At 42.3% G+C, this 13,726-nt stretch overlaps 1 protein-coding gene across 3 annotated transcripts in view; it reads left to right on the top strand.

Annotated features, from left to right (window-relative positions):
- Positions 1–12,844, top strand: part of LOC138170251 (ceramide synthase 4-like) — a 36,683-nt gene extending 23,839 nt beyond the window's left edge. For 2 of the 3 annotated variants that reach the window (XM_069099600.1, XM_069099552.1), the window contains exons 3-10: positions 3,132–3,249; positions 4,945–5,063; positions 6,338–6,491; positions 8,459–8,551; positions 9,158–9,286; positions 10,935–11,041; positions 11,366–11,522; positions 12,252–12,844. In XM_069099600.1, coding sequence (XP_068955701.1) covers positions 3,160–3,249; positions 4,945–5,063; positions 6,338–6,491; positions 8,459–8,551; positions 9,158–9,286; positions 10,935–11,041; positions 11,366–11,522; positions 12,252–12,380 — 978 coding nt within the window. In that variant the 5' untranslated portion in view covers positions 3,132–3,159 and the 3' untranslated portion in view covers positions 12,381–12,844. Of the gene's footprint in view, positions 1–3,131; positions 3,250–4,944; positions 5,064–5,249; positions 5,308–6,337; positions 6,492–8,458; positions 8,552–9,157; positions 9,287–10,934; positions 11,042–11,365; positions 11,523–12,251 lie in introns of all 3 variants that reach the window. The other variant, XM_069099667.1, reaches the window with a different exon arrangement.
- Positions 12,845–13,726: the final 882 nt, after the last annotated feature.

The following is a 13,726-nucleotide window of genomic DNA, read 5'->3' on the forward strand; positions in this document are numbered from 1 at the left end:
ATATATATATATATATATATATATATATATATATATATTTGAGTATTTGATTTTAAAACTTTGAATTCCAGATTCATTCCTTTCCTCCCTTGTCTCCCACCCTTGCTAGGAAGATATGCAGTTCAGTATAGGTTGGACATGTCTGGCTAATGCAAAACAATAACATAGTACATATACCTCTCACTTGTTCTATTCTCTACTTTGATCCTGTCCTTTTTCAAAAGTGGATGCTCCCAACTTCTCTCCCCCCCAGCATGCCCTCCCTTCCATCATTCCCCCTCTCATCCCCTTCCCCCTACTCTATTGTAGGGTGAGATACCCTATTTAGTGTGTATTTCATTCCCTCCCCAGGTCAAATTCAGTGAGAATAAGGTTGACCCATTCCCTTTTCTTCCTATTCTTCCCCTCCATTGTAACCATTTTCCCTTGCCTCTTCTATATGAGATAGTTTACCCCATTCTGTCTCTCCCCATCTCCTCTCATTATATTCCTCTCTCACCTCTTAATTTCATGTTTTAAGTATCATCCCTTCCTATTAAATTGGTCCTGTGACCTCTATCTATGTATACCTGTAAACATATATACACACATTCACATATGTATTCATATGCCCATATACCCTCATATATAGACATATATATATATATTTCTATTCCCTTCAACTACTGAGAAAAGTATCATAAATTACAATTATTGTTTTTCCATGTAAGAATGTTAATAGTTCAACTTTGATAAGTTCCTTATGATTTTTTTCCCCTGTTTACCTTCTCATGCTTCTCTTACTTCTTGTATCTGAATGTCAAATTTTCTATTCAACTCTGGTTTTTTCAGCAAAAATTCTTGAAAGTCCTCTATTCCACTGAATGACCATATTTTCCCCTGAAACATGATACTCAGTTTTGCTGGTTAGGTGACTCTTGGTTTTAATCCCAGCTCCTTTGCCCTCCGGAATATTATATTCCAAGCCCTTCGATCCCTCAGTGTAGAAGCTGACAGATCCTTGGTTATCCTGATTGTGTTTCCACAATATTCAAATTGTTTCTTCCTGGCTGCTTGTAATAGTCTCTCCTTAATCTGGGAATTCCAGAACCTGGCTATAATATTCCTAGGAGTTTTCTTTTTGGGATCTTTTTCAGGAGGTGATCGGTGGATTCTTTCAACCTCTATTTTTCCCTCCGGTTCTAAAACATCAGGGCAGTTTTCTTTGAGAACTTCCTGGAGGATGATTTCTAGGTTCTTACTTTGATCATGGCTTTCAGGTAGTCCAATAATTTTTAAATTATCTTTCCTGGATCTATTTTCCAGGTCAGTGGTTTTTCCAATGAGATATTTCATATTGCCTTCTATTCTTTCATTTGTTTGGATCTGTTTAATAGCATCTTGATTTCTCATAAAGTCATTAGCTTCCATTTGCTCCAATCTAATTCTGAAGCAATGATTCTCCTCACTGAGCTTTTGAGATTCTTTTTCCATCTGGCAAATTCGGCTTTTTAAGGGGAAAAGGTCAAGAATATTACGAGAATTAATGAAGAAAAAAATGTGAAAGAAGGTACCCTAGCCATACCAGGTCTCAAACTGTATTATAAAACAGTAATCATCAAAACAATCTGGTACTGGCTAAGAAATAGAGTTGTGGTTCAGTGGAAAACTTTAGGTGCACATTATACAGTAGTAAATGACCATAGTAATCCAGTGTTTTTATAAATCCCAAAATCTAAGCTTTTAGAACAAGAACTCACTATTTGACAAAAACTGCTGGGGAAAGTAGAAAGTACTTTGTCAGGAACTAGGTATAGACTAGCATCTCATACCATAGACCAAAGTAAGGTCAAAATGGGTATTATGATTTAGACATGAAGGGTAATACCATAAACAAATTAGGGGATTATGGAATATTTTACATGTCCAATCTACAGATAATGAAAGAACTTATGACCAAATAAGAGATAGAAACCATTATGAAATGTAAAATGGATGATTTTGATTATATTAAATTTAAAAATTTTTGGACAAACAAAACAAATGTAGCCAAGATTAGAAGGAAAGCAGAAAACTGGGGGGAAATTTTTTAAAGCAAGTGTCGCTAATGAAAGCCTTATTTCTCAAATATATAGAGAACTGAATCAAATTTATAAGAAAATAAGTCGTTCCCCGATTGATAAATGGTCAAATGATACAAACAGGCAGTTTTCAGGTTTGAGCTGTAAGGTTTTCAAGAATGGGTGGAACTCTTCATTTTTGTAAAAAAAAAATGCTTCTAAGTATCTTTTTTAATTTACTGCTTTATACTATCATTAACTAAAATCTCTAGACACCATATATACTTGTCCCATTGGTAAGTTCTTCCTGGAGCCTCTATTTTGAGGAAGGGCCTAGAACAGGTATCTCTAATTCCCAAGATTTTGTCATGACGTCCCCAAAACAGGTATCTTCCCTTCCCCTCTCCACTTCATCTCCATTCTACCTGATGTCTTCCCTAATTAGAATGTAAACTCCTTAAGGACAAGAACTGTCTTTTTACTTCTATTTTTATCCCCAGTTCTTTGACCAATGCTCTGTATATAGTAAGCACTTAATAAATGCTTACTGACTTGACTTAGGGCAAGGTTTCTTATTAACAGCATTGGGTATAAATCAGTATTTTGAATAATTGATCATTTCAAACTCTTTGACTCCTTTTCAGGAGATGATGGAACACACATTGTTAATGCTATCTTCAATCTCTCATTTCTTCTTTGTAGGAATCTTTTTAAGTCACTTGTCTTTTTTGTGGACTAGTTTAGTTAACAATTATTAGTTAGTATGTCAGTTCACTTACCTGGGCACATGTGCACTGCAATTGGTCAGTTGGCTTAGAGAGTAGTCATTGTCCTCCCCCCTCCCCCCTTACATGTGATGAGTCAGCAACTCTTCTGGCTGTACAGTCAATAAGGAAGTTCTGTCACATCCCAATGGCATTCAGCAATGACTAAAAGCAGGCTCTCCAGCGCTTCTCCACTCAGAACCAGGAATGTCATTTTTGAACACTCTCCATGAGCTAGTCCTTGCTTCACAGAGAGCTCCCAAAGGTTCTAGTTTCCAGGGATAGAAGAGTCTCCTAGGTTTTCAACTCTTCCTATCTTCTCTCCTAGGACTGTTGGGTCTTCCTTGGGCAGGCTCATGGGTGTGCGTGATGGCCGCAGGATCAAGGCTTCTCACAACCCTGTCCTGGAGTCTTTTTTCCATAACCAGAGTCAGAATCCAAAAGAGGTGAGTAAAGGTTTAATTATAATGCTATTAAAGAGCCCAGTGGCTCTTTAGTAATTGTCCCATTGAAGCCCAGAGATGGGAAATACTTGCTATTCACTAGTTTCTGAACAGGAAACAGGAGAAATAGGACTGACTCACAAACAGCTTCTTTCTGGTGCTGTCTCTCATCAGAAGAGCAATTCTTGTTATGAACACCAATATCTACCAAACTCTAGCTTCAGAATGGATTAGTAGCTTACAAAAACTGTATTTTACTCTCAGCTCTGCTAATACCTTGCTGTGTGATCTTTGTCAAGTCATTTCCCCTTCTCTAAATATCTGTTAAATGAGGGGCCTGAACGTGATGTACTCTTAAGTCATTTCCAGATTTCACTTTCTGTGTTCTATGGATGAAGGTTTTACCCTAGGAATCATCTTCAACTCTCCCCTCTCACTCGAATATCCAAGCAGTGACCAAATCTTGTTGATTCAATCACCTGTCACATTTCATCCCCTGCTTTCCACTCACACCACAACCACCCTAATTCTAGCCCTCTGGTCCTCACTACTGAATAACCTTTCACTTGGTCCCCCTGTATACAATCTCTTTCTTCTCTATGGCATCCTGCCCAAGCTGCTAAAAAGAGTATTTCTAAAATTCAGGTCTACATTGTTACTCTCCTGCTGAAGAAGCTTCAATGGCCATCTATTACCCCTGGGATAAAATGCAAACTCATCTGTTTAAAACCCTTTACATCCTGTCTTTATTATTTACTTATTATTTTTATTATTATCTTTATTATTTATTTTTTTATTTATTATTACATCCTTGCTATTTTCCATGCAGATTACACATTTAATCTCTGTCATGCCTTCTACCGTATGTTCCAGCTATAGCTGCTGACTTTCTGTTTGTTTGTGGTAAACAAACTTTCCATCTCTGACCTCTGTGCTCAAGCTGTGCCCTGTGCCTGGAATGCTTTCCCTCCTCACCTCCAGTCCTTTAATCCATAGTTCAAGTGCCACCTCCTAAGACCCTTTTCCTCATTTCCCTGTTTTCAGTGCTCTCAAAAGTGAGCAAAGAACTTCGCATGTATTACTTTATCTGATATTTTAGCAACCTTGTGAGGTAGATGCTTTCATTTACAGATGAGGAAACTGAGAGGTAAAGAGCAGGGTCACACAGGTAGTAAGAGTCCAAGGCAGTATTGGAACACAGGTCTTCCTAACTCCAAGTCCCCAAATTCCAGCCACTACAGTACCTAGCTGCTTCCTCCTATAGACAGGGAATGTTTCGTTTTTGTCTCGGTACAGTACCTAGCACATAATAGGTGTTTAAAATGATGTTGAATTGAATTGAATTCATGTTCCGCGTTGTCAGAGATTCCTTAAGCACAGGCCTTTCCCCTCCCTACTGCCTATGGGCAACAAAACCTTGGCAGGGACCAAGGTGTGGCTTGATGAATGTTTGAATTGAGGAACGTATATGATTGGCTCTGTGGGGAAGGGAGGAGCAATATTGCCTTCTCCTTGCCATTCCCTGTGACTTTCAAATTCCTGGGGCACAGGAGGTAGTAGGAACTTCCTGGGTGTTGGGAGCGGAGGGGGAGGACTGGGCAAACCTGGGGGAGAGGACGTTTTCCATATAGTCTTTGGGGCTCTGGTCTTCCTTTCCCTGCTCCACCTCCGAACCCCTCACTCTCCTGTTGTCCCCAGGATCAGCTGAGTCACCTAGCCACCAGATGCAACCTCTCTTTGAGGCAAGTTCAACGCTGGTTTCGACACCGGAGAAACCAGGAGAGACCATTACTGAGCATGAAATTCTCTGAAGCTTGGTGAGCTGAGGGAACCTAATGGAGGCGTGGCTCCAAACAGTCCTTTCTGGGATAAGGGGATTATGAAATCAGGCCTGGCCAAGAAAGCAGAGGCCCATTTCATCTGTCTGCCAATCCACCCACCCTGGCAATACCCTTGTCCATTAACCCAATCCTCTCCTCATTAACTTTGTTTTTTATTTTCAGTTGGAAATTTATAGTTTACTTTTCTTGTTTCTTTGGAGGCTTACTCACTGTCTACAATGTGAGTATGTCCTATCCCATCCTCACCATATGTCCCATCCATCCCCATTTGTCCCATCTATCCCTATGTTATCTTACCCTCTGCCTCTTTCTATCTCTTCCATCTTCTTCCCTACCCTTTTACCCTCTGATCTTCTTCATTTCTGTCCTCATTCTTCCTTTCTGTTTCCAAACTGTTTGGCCCATTTCTTCTTACCTTTTTTGTCTTTCCTATGCATTTCCATTCTCTTCATTCCCTTATGTTCTCACATTCTTCTTATACCATCTATCTATTGTGTCTTACTGTCCTCTCCATCATTCTTTTCATTCCTTTCCATCCTCATTTTCATTCCTCTCCTCCTCCATGTCCTATCCCTTCTATTTCCCTCTGTTCTCTCATCCTTTTCTTCTCTCCCACCTTTGTCCCCTCTGCCCTTTTAGCATTTCTCTTTTAGCTCCATCATCTTTATCTCTCCTTGACCCTCCTTAACTCTCTCATTCATCATTACTTTTTCTTGTTGTTCATTCCACACCTTCCCTCAATGACCCTATGGGTGGGAAGAATGCATAACTATATCCATTCCAGGGATTCTGCAGCTAGATTGTCCTATCTGAGAAGCAGGAAGGATGGATCAGAAATTTTGAGTAAAATTTGATAATGGCTTGTAATGGCATCAGATCATTGAGGCAAGAATTATGGGGAGGGTGCATCTAGGCTGGGGTAAAGGAAGAATGTAGAGATAGACAGACTGCTTGGGTACTCAGTTTGTACATGCCTAGAGTGGTAGGTGCCCCATTTGGCAGTATAATTTGGTCATGTCCTGTTGGGTTGGTGCCCAGTTTGAGAAACCACTCTACCCCCACCACCAGTTCAGGCTGTGCCATAGCCAACACAGAGAAGTGTCAGATGCAGATGAGTCAGAGGGAACAGAAGTCTGGGACCAAACCTCTCCTTGACCTCTCTTTGACTCTGATCTGCTTCTCTGAGGAAGAAAGAGAAAGGAAAATGATGGGTGTTTCTACAAAGTGTGACTAAAATATTTCTTACTGAGCATTTGGAGTTTCCTGGGGAAATACTATGGGGCAGAGCCACCGCTTGCAGAGGCTGGCCTGGATGAGGGAAGTTTCCAGGGACTTGACCCTTGTTTCCTCCAGGAGCCATGGTTCTGGAAGCCTGAGCTATGCTGGGAAGGATTCCCTAAACAGGTGAGCAGCCCCAAGGCAAGGGTGGGTATCAGAGATGCCCTTTAAAGTGGATCCTAGTGGCTGAAGCCTATGCTCCCTCCAAATCCCAGCATCCCACTGTTGGAAGGGACCCTTAGTCCCCTCTACAACAAACCTAACCAGAAGTCATCAAGTGTCTGTTGGAAGACCTTGAGCATGGTTCATTCTCCTTTGGGACACCTCTAAACGTTAAAATGTATTTCCCTACATTAGCCTTAATTTAACTCTTTGAAGATCCACCCATTGCTCTGGTTTGCCTTGTGAGGCCAAGCTGAAGGTCTTCCATACTTGGAAACACTTCTCCAAGGTAAATATTTCTGGGGTGGGGTTTAGGTTAGATGATAGCAGAGAATGATTTCAAGGATTTCTACCACCCTGGTTGTCCTCTTCTGGGCCCACTCCAGTTTACCAGCACAATGCCTACAATGCCCAGAACTAAAAATAACGCTGCAAGCATGGTCTGAACAGGTGTTATAGGCCAGGGTACAGGTAGAACTGAGGAGGCCTGGATTAAATTCCACAACACCAGCAAGTTTTAGTAAGGGAAGCAGAGAGCCAGGCCTGGGTGGTTGGGGTTAACTTTGCCCCCAAGATGATTGAGCTGTGGCCTCTTTTAGCAAAAAGAATTTTAAAGCAGTTTTGTTTTTTTGGAGAGAGCAATTGGGGTTGACTTGCCCAAGGTCATATGGCTAGTAAGTATTAAGTGTCTGAGACCAGCTTTGAACTCAGGTCCTCCTGACTCCAGGGCCATTGCTCTATTCTCTGCTCCATCTAGCCACCCCCTAAAAGTTGTTTTTGAGCAGGGTGCTCCTGACACTCCAGGCAACCTCCTTGCCAGTTTTTAAAAACCTTCCTTTTGGGGTGTTTTTTTATCAGTTTTTCTCTTCCTTAACTTCTTTTTAGTTATCTTGGGAACTTCTTGGAGAAGGGAACATATAGGCAGAGGGAGGAAGATATTTGAATTCATTTTTATTAACTGAATTATAAGTCTGAGTCCTTAGGCTCTGGGTAATCCATCATCCCAGATGCAGAGTGGTCACATTGGAAACCAAGGAAGAGAAAAATGGGAATTTCTCCTGCCCAATCCAAAACACTGTTCATATCACAACACAGCCTAATACTGAATTATTGGGTTTTTATTTTGTTTTGTTTTAATGGGCCTTTTTGTTGTCGTGACTCAGTTTGTTTGGTTTTTTGCTTTCATATCATGCTGCTATCTCTTATGGGGCTAGTTTGCAGGCCCCTAAAAAAACAGATGTTTTTCATACTAATTACCCCCTAATCAGCTGCTTTCCTATCTTGTATCTAGGAAGTTGACTTTTTTAACCTGTGTACATTGATTACATTTATCTATGTTATATTTAGCTAGCTATTCTATCCAGCTGGTCAAAAGCCTTTTGGATAACCATATCTCCTAACTTAGTGTCATGTACAAATTTGATAAACTTGCTTGCTCTCCCTCCTCTCCCTCTGCAAGTCATTGATAAAAATGCTAAAACATCCAGGGATGAGGACTGATCTCTTGAACATTTCATTAGGAACTTCCTTTCAAGTTGACATTGAGTTATTAAAAACCACCCATTGGGCTCATTCAATTAAGTCTGGAATTACCTAACTATATTATCAACTAGTCCCTATTTCTCTATTTTTTCTACAAGGATAGCATGAGGAATTTTATTAAATGTTTGGCTACAATATAGGTAAAAATATATTTTTAGTATTGGCCTGGTCTACTAGTAACCCCATCAGAAAAAGATAATGTGGTGAGTCAGGCATGACCTAACTTGCCTCAGGTGTCCTTTGATCAAGAGATCCAAACATGCATGGGCAGAAAAGACGCAAGGCATTGTCTTCAGTCCTAGGAAATTTTTCTCCAAACAGTTTGTCTCCACTTGACTCCTAGCTCTTTTTGTACCATGATCTGACCCGATGGTTCCTTTGACCCTCAGGTTCTGAAGCCTGCCATATACTGGTGGTACCTTCTGGAGTTTGCCATCTATCTCTCCCTCTTGATCACCTTATCCTTTGATGTAAAAAGAAAGGTGAGTGTGGTGGGAGCCCAGGCTTTGGGAAAAGCCCCAAGAGGAAAGAAAGGGAGGCCAGCTTCCAGTCCTTGCCCTCCTAGAATAAGTGTGAACTTAGAATTGGCTCTGTAGGACTATCCCTGGAATTCCTGGTGTGAACAAAAGGGATTTGTCCTATTGAAGCAGCAAGAGCGGCCTGGTCAACCTCAGATCAATGTGCTCTTGTGAAGATTATACAGAGAAACTTTTACTTCAGAGACCAGTTCAGTGCAGCTCAGTTCAACAATCAGTATAGGCCCGCTGGAGCTCTTCTCCCCAGGTCTGTAAGCAAGCAGGTCTCCAGTTCTCCCATCATGGTGTCCCTCTTCCCCCTGACCCACCAAAGCTCTCCTGCCCACCTCATCTCATTTTCCTTCTCCATATGTCTCATCTAAAGGGCTGTGGCCTCTCTTTGAAAGCCCCAGGCCTTCCCACAGAGGGTATTCAAAATCATGGGTGATTTTGTAGGGTATAAGGGAACTCTGCATGGATCAGGGTCTGCTAACCCTGAGCAAAGGCAAGGCCAGTTCCATTCTATGCAAAACCCCAAAGGTCCTGGCCTCATGGCTGCCTTCATCTCCCCAGGACTTCAAACAGCAAGTCATCCACCACTTTTCTGCCATCATCTTGATCTTCTTCTCTTACTGTTCCAACTACATCCGCATTGGGACCCTGGTGATGCTGATCCATGATGTGTCTGACATCTTCTTGGAGGTGAATGAGCCAACCCACTTGTCAAAGGGAATGCAGCTTGGATTAGCCTGAGCCCCTGACAGCCTCGTTTTAACATGGGCTGCAGGGCCAGGGAAGGGCATGGATCGTCTGACCCCAGATGTTCCTATGCTCACAATAGTCCAGTAATGAGGCCTGCTGCTGTCTTCTTGTAGTTATGGCCTGCACTTTTTGTCTTAAGACTTCTTTTAGCCCTTAATTCTATGACTATCTGTGGTTAGGATTTGGCAGGTGATGGGGTATGTGTGCGAGGGGGAATGTATCTTTAAATATAGGAAGTAGGTGGGGCTGGATGAAGAGGAATTCAATCAAGATGGGCCTAACTTTGTAGCATGGTTAAGTAAAGGAAGCATTGCCAGCTTAGTAGATGTGGCCCAACAATGAAGGGAGAAGCATCAGGCAGGATACCAGTCAGAAAGACAGATAATAAGCATTTAAATGGCTTCTATGGGCCAAGCACTGTGCCAAGCATGAAGGAAACAAGGAGAGGCAAAGTCCAGACCTGCCATTAAAGAGCTCATGTTCTAATGGGGGAGACAACAGACAAATAAATATGTACAAACAAGCTATAATCGGGATGATAGTGATGGTGGTGATGATAGCATTTAGGTAGTGCCTTGAGACTTTACATACATTATTTCATTTAACCCTCTCAACAAAAAATGTAAGGGAGGTGCTATTATTATCCCCATTTTACAGATAAGGAAACTGTGGCTGGGAGAAGTTAAGTGACCTGCCCAAGGTCATACAAGTATTAAATGCCTGGGGCTGGAGTCAAACTTGTCTTCCCAACTCTATGTCCAATTTGCTACAACCCCCAAAGATCTGAACTAGTGAGGCACATAAGTCACATGAAAGTTCTATACTTGAGATTTAAAAAAATAAGATAAAATCCCCAATGAGGAGTTGTGGTTTGACAACACTTTCTATGAAAAGAAACCCTGGGACTTTCAATGGATAGCAAGTTTATTTTGAGTCTACAGGGTGACATAATTTAGTGAGATCTTAGACTGTATTCAGAAGCCCGATGTCCAGTACAAGGGAGGTAACAGACCCTCTGGGCTGTGTCTGGGTCAGATCACATCTGGAGTGATCTATACAACTCTAGGATTCACACTTGGAAAAGATTTGTGGAAGGAAGAGAGCCATCAGAGAGGTATCTTGGGCACCAATGAGCTGGAGAACTTCCGGAGGAGGGTTTCTGAGATAGTGAGAGGAGTGTGAAATTCATGCCAAACATGGATCGATTGATGGCATGGGGCTGCTGGACTCAGAGAAGACTCAGGGGTGGGAGAATAAGACACAAGAGTTTATTGCAAGTGTTTATAGGCCTATCACCTTAAATTTGCTCTGTCTGACCCCAAAGGGCAGAAGGAGGAACTGGGTGCAGGTGAGTGGTGAAGTTGCAGAGTCAGATTTGGGCTGACTCTAAGGAAAACCTTCCTAACAGTCTGAGTGTGTAATAGGCTGCCTCTGGGAAGGAATGGGATCTCCTTACCTGGATGTAATCATGTAGAGGCTAGATGACTGACTTTGAGAAGTCAAAGTGTGAGATGGACAAAGGACCCTCAGAGGTCCCACTCATCTCAGCTTATGTCATTGTAAGACTCCTTCTCTCCTCTCCTCCAAGGCAGGCAAGATGGCCAGTTATGCACAGTGGAAGAATTCAAGCGAAATTATCTTTGTCATCTTTACTGTGGTATTTCTTGTTAGCCGGCTTATTCTCTTCCCGTGCAAGTAAGCCTGATTCTAGAAGATGGGAAAGGTTGTGGGTGATGATTGTGAATCCTGGGGGGGGGCTTGGTACCCCAAGTCTTCCTTTTTGGGGATTTTCTAAAAAAAGCTGCCTCTTAAAAGAGAAGTGGGTTCCTGGTCAGGCTAGGAAGCCTGTGGGTCTTTTCAGGATACTGTTCCCCCATACTTAGGGATTCTTACTAAGTCTTGCCCCCTTCCTGGAAGAGGAGGTCTCACCTGGCACACAAGGTGTTCAGAGGCCAGGCCCAACAATGTTTCTGGTGGCCTGGCCCCTACCATCATCTGAGTCCTCTCTCTTTTCGACAGAGTCCTCCACAGTACCTACTATAGTTCCATGGACAACCATAAACCCTTCTTTGGATACTACTTCAGCAATACCTTACTGATGATTCTTCAGGCTCTCAATGTCTTCTGGTCATTACTCATCCTTCACATGTTCTACAGATTTGTTATTGTGGGCAAGGTGTGTACAAAGGCTGTCCCTGGCTTTGGCCCCTGATTCTTCTATACCCTTGTGAACCTGCTGGCCTCTTGTCTCAGAGGTCATTTCATCAGTTGAAGGGCAAGTGAACAGGAATCCTAGAGGGAAGGGTCTATGTGGCCAGAATAGGCAATAGGTAGGTATAGGGATGGGGAATGAGGATTCAGGCCTGGCATTCTAATGCCAGTAGGCACCAAGCAGTCCTGGATTGACTGGGGGATGGGGGTGGGGAAGGGAGGAAGGTCTCAAGCAAAGCCCTCTCCTTTTTCCCTCTCACTTCCCACTTTTCCCTTTCTCTACCTCTCCTGACTCTCTCATCCAAACTCTCTTTCCTCTCCTCTTCCTCTTTTCTACCTATCTCTCTGTTTCTTCTTTCTCCTTATCTTTTCATTCCCTCCTTATCTCATTTCCTCCTATCTACCTGTTTCTTTTTTGCTCCCTCCTCTCCCTGTCTGTCTGTGTACATTTTCCTCTCTTTATGAGATATTTGTAAAGTGCTTCACATAGTGCCTGGAACATGGTAGGCACTTGATGAGTATCTATCCCTTCCCCCATCCATCTTTCTCTCTCTTACTCCCCACTTTTTCTATCCCCCTAGATTTCTCCTGGTTCCTGTATTTCATTCCCTCTCTCTCTGATTACCCCTCCCGATCTCTGTCCATCCTTCTGTCTCTCTGTGTGTCTGCTCCAACATTGCTGTCTGGTTCTCAGATGCCGGATGACGTGAGGAGTGATTTAGAAGAACAGTGCACTGATGATGAACAGTCAGAGATAGGACAGCAGAAGATGTCAGGAGGGCTGTCCCCAACCAAAAGGCGCCGGTTAGTTCCAAAGACATAGCCTGCTTCGACACAGGGGCCTCAGATAGTCCAACTCAAGGATGAATTCTGCATGGCTGGTCTACTGATTGCTTGAAGATCAAGTCAATATGAGAAATCTCCCAGACTCTGATTCAGCAGTCGGCTCCATGAGACAAAACCAGAGCTGGCCCAGCACCCCTTTTCTCCCTTGTGAAGGGAAGAGGGAGAAAGATGGAATCTCTACATAAGATTAATGATCTTTCCCTTAAACAACCTTTTCCCTGAGCTAATGTCTTTGAACTGATTGTTGAGGCCTGTCCCATCCCCAAACTTTTCTAATCGCACATTCCACCATTATAACATTTTTTATCATATACCTGCAATATGTGCATGCTGATTTACCTCTAAATCATATACATGTAATACTATGATAATGTATTATTTATGTAATACAAATTACACAAAAAATAGAAATTAAAAAATGTTGAGACAAAGATGAAATAATATTGTACATATTAACCATACAAAAGTCTTCCAAAACGATAGTATTTTTGTTGAGAGCAATATGGTTTACTATGCTTCATTATTTTTTAAAATCTGTTTAATTCCTTGTAACAGAGATTCGAAGTTCTGTTTTTCAGTTCAGCAGTTTACTTAGCACTAATGGCTGTCATAGCTGTAGTTGGTACCTTACACAGATACAGAGATCCAAATGGAGGAAGTATATCATTGGCCATACTTACTGGATCAAGATAGTCATTTGGCAATCCCATTCACCAATTATACAAAAGTTTTTTGTTGAAATTTGGCAAGTAGGTCTCTATTTTCACTTATGAGAGGGGATTAGGTTGTGTGGGGCATGGGATGGGATGTGGGACATGATTTCTGAAGGTCAGGCAGGTGCCAGGTCTGTATGGTGGTTGTCTCAGGTAAGGAGAAAGGGGCAGCATCAGAGCAAGTGGCAATATGTCTGGACCTACACTGGTTTCCCATCAGAAGGTGGCTATCTTCCCTTATTTCCAAAATATCCAATGACTTTTTGTGGGGGGAAGTGGTTTGGGGGAATGGGGTGTTGGGAGCAGAATTGGAGACCTGAGAGAGTTATATCACTCACATCTTAAACCTACTATCAGCTTCTAGTACAGATGCCTCTCAGCCCTTGCTGGCTTCTACACTGACTGCTGCTGACATTGTGCATGAGTTCTTCTTGAGGAGAACTAGCCTAAGGGAGCTTCTTTTTCTTTGGAAGAAGAGGGGAACGGGAATGGTGAGATGAGCCCAGAGTGCCAATAGGGAGTTTACATCTTCAGGAAGCATTTCCCTTCATCCTAGTCAGTCTGTTCCTGTGGCATTTTGGGCACCCAAGGTCTGAACTATGTGGGCTTC

This window comes from Petaurus breviceps, unplaced genomic scaffold, assembly GCF_028583685.1.
Source record: "Petaurus breviceps papuanus isolate PSGF00001 unplaced genomic scaffold, PetGlider_PUasm1.0 103, whole genome shotgun sequence".
NCBI lineage: Eukaryota > Metazoa > Chordata > Mammalia > Diprotodontia > Petauridae > Petaurus > Petaurus breviceps.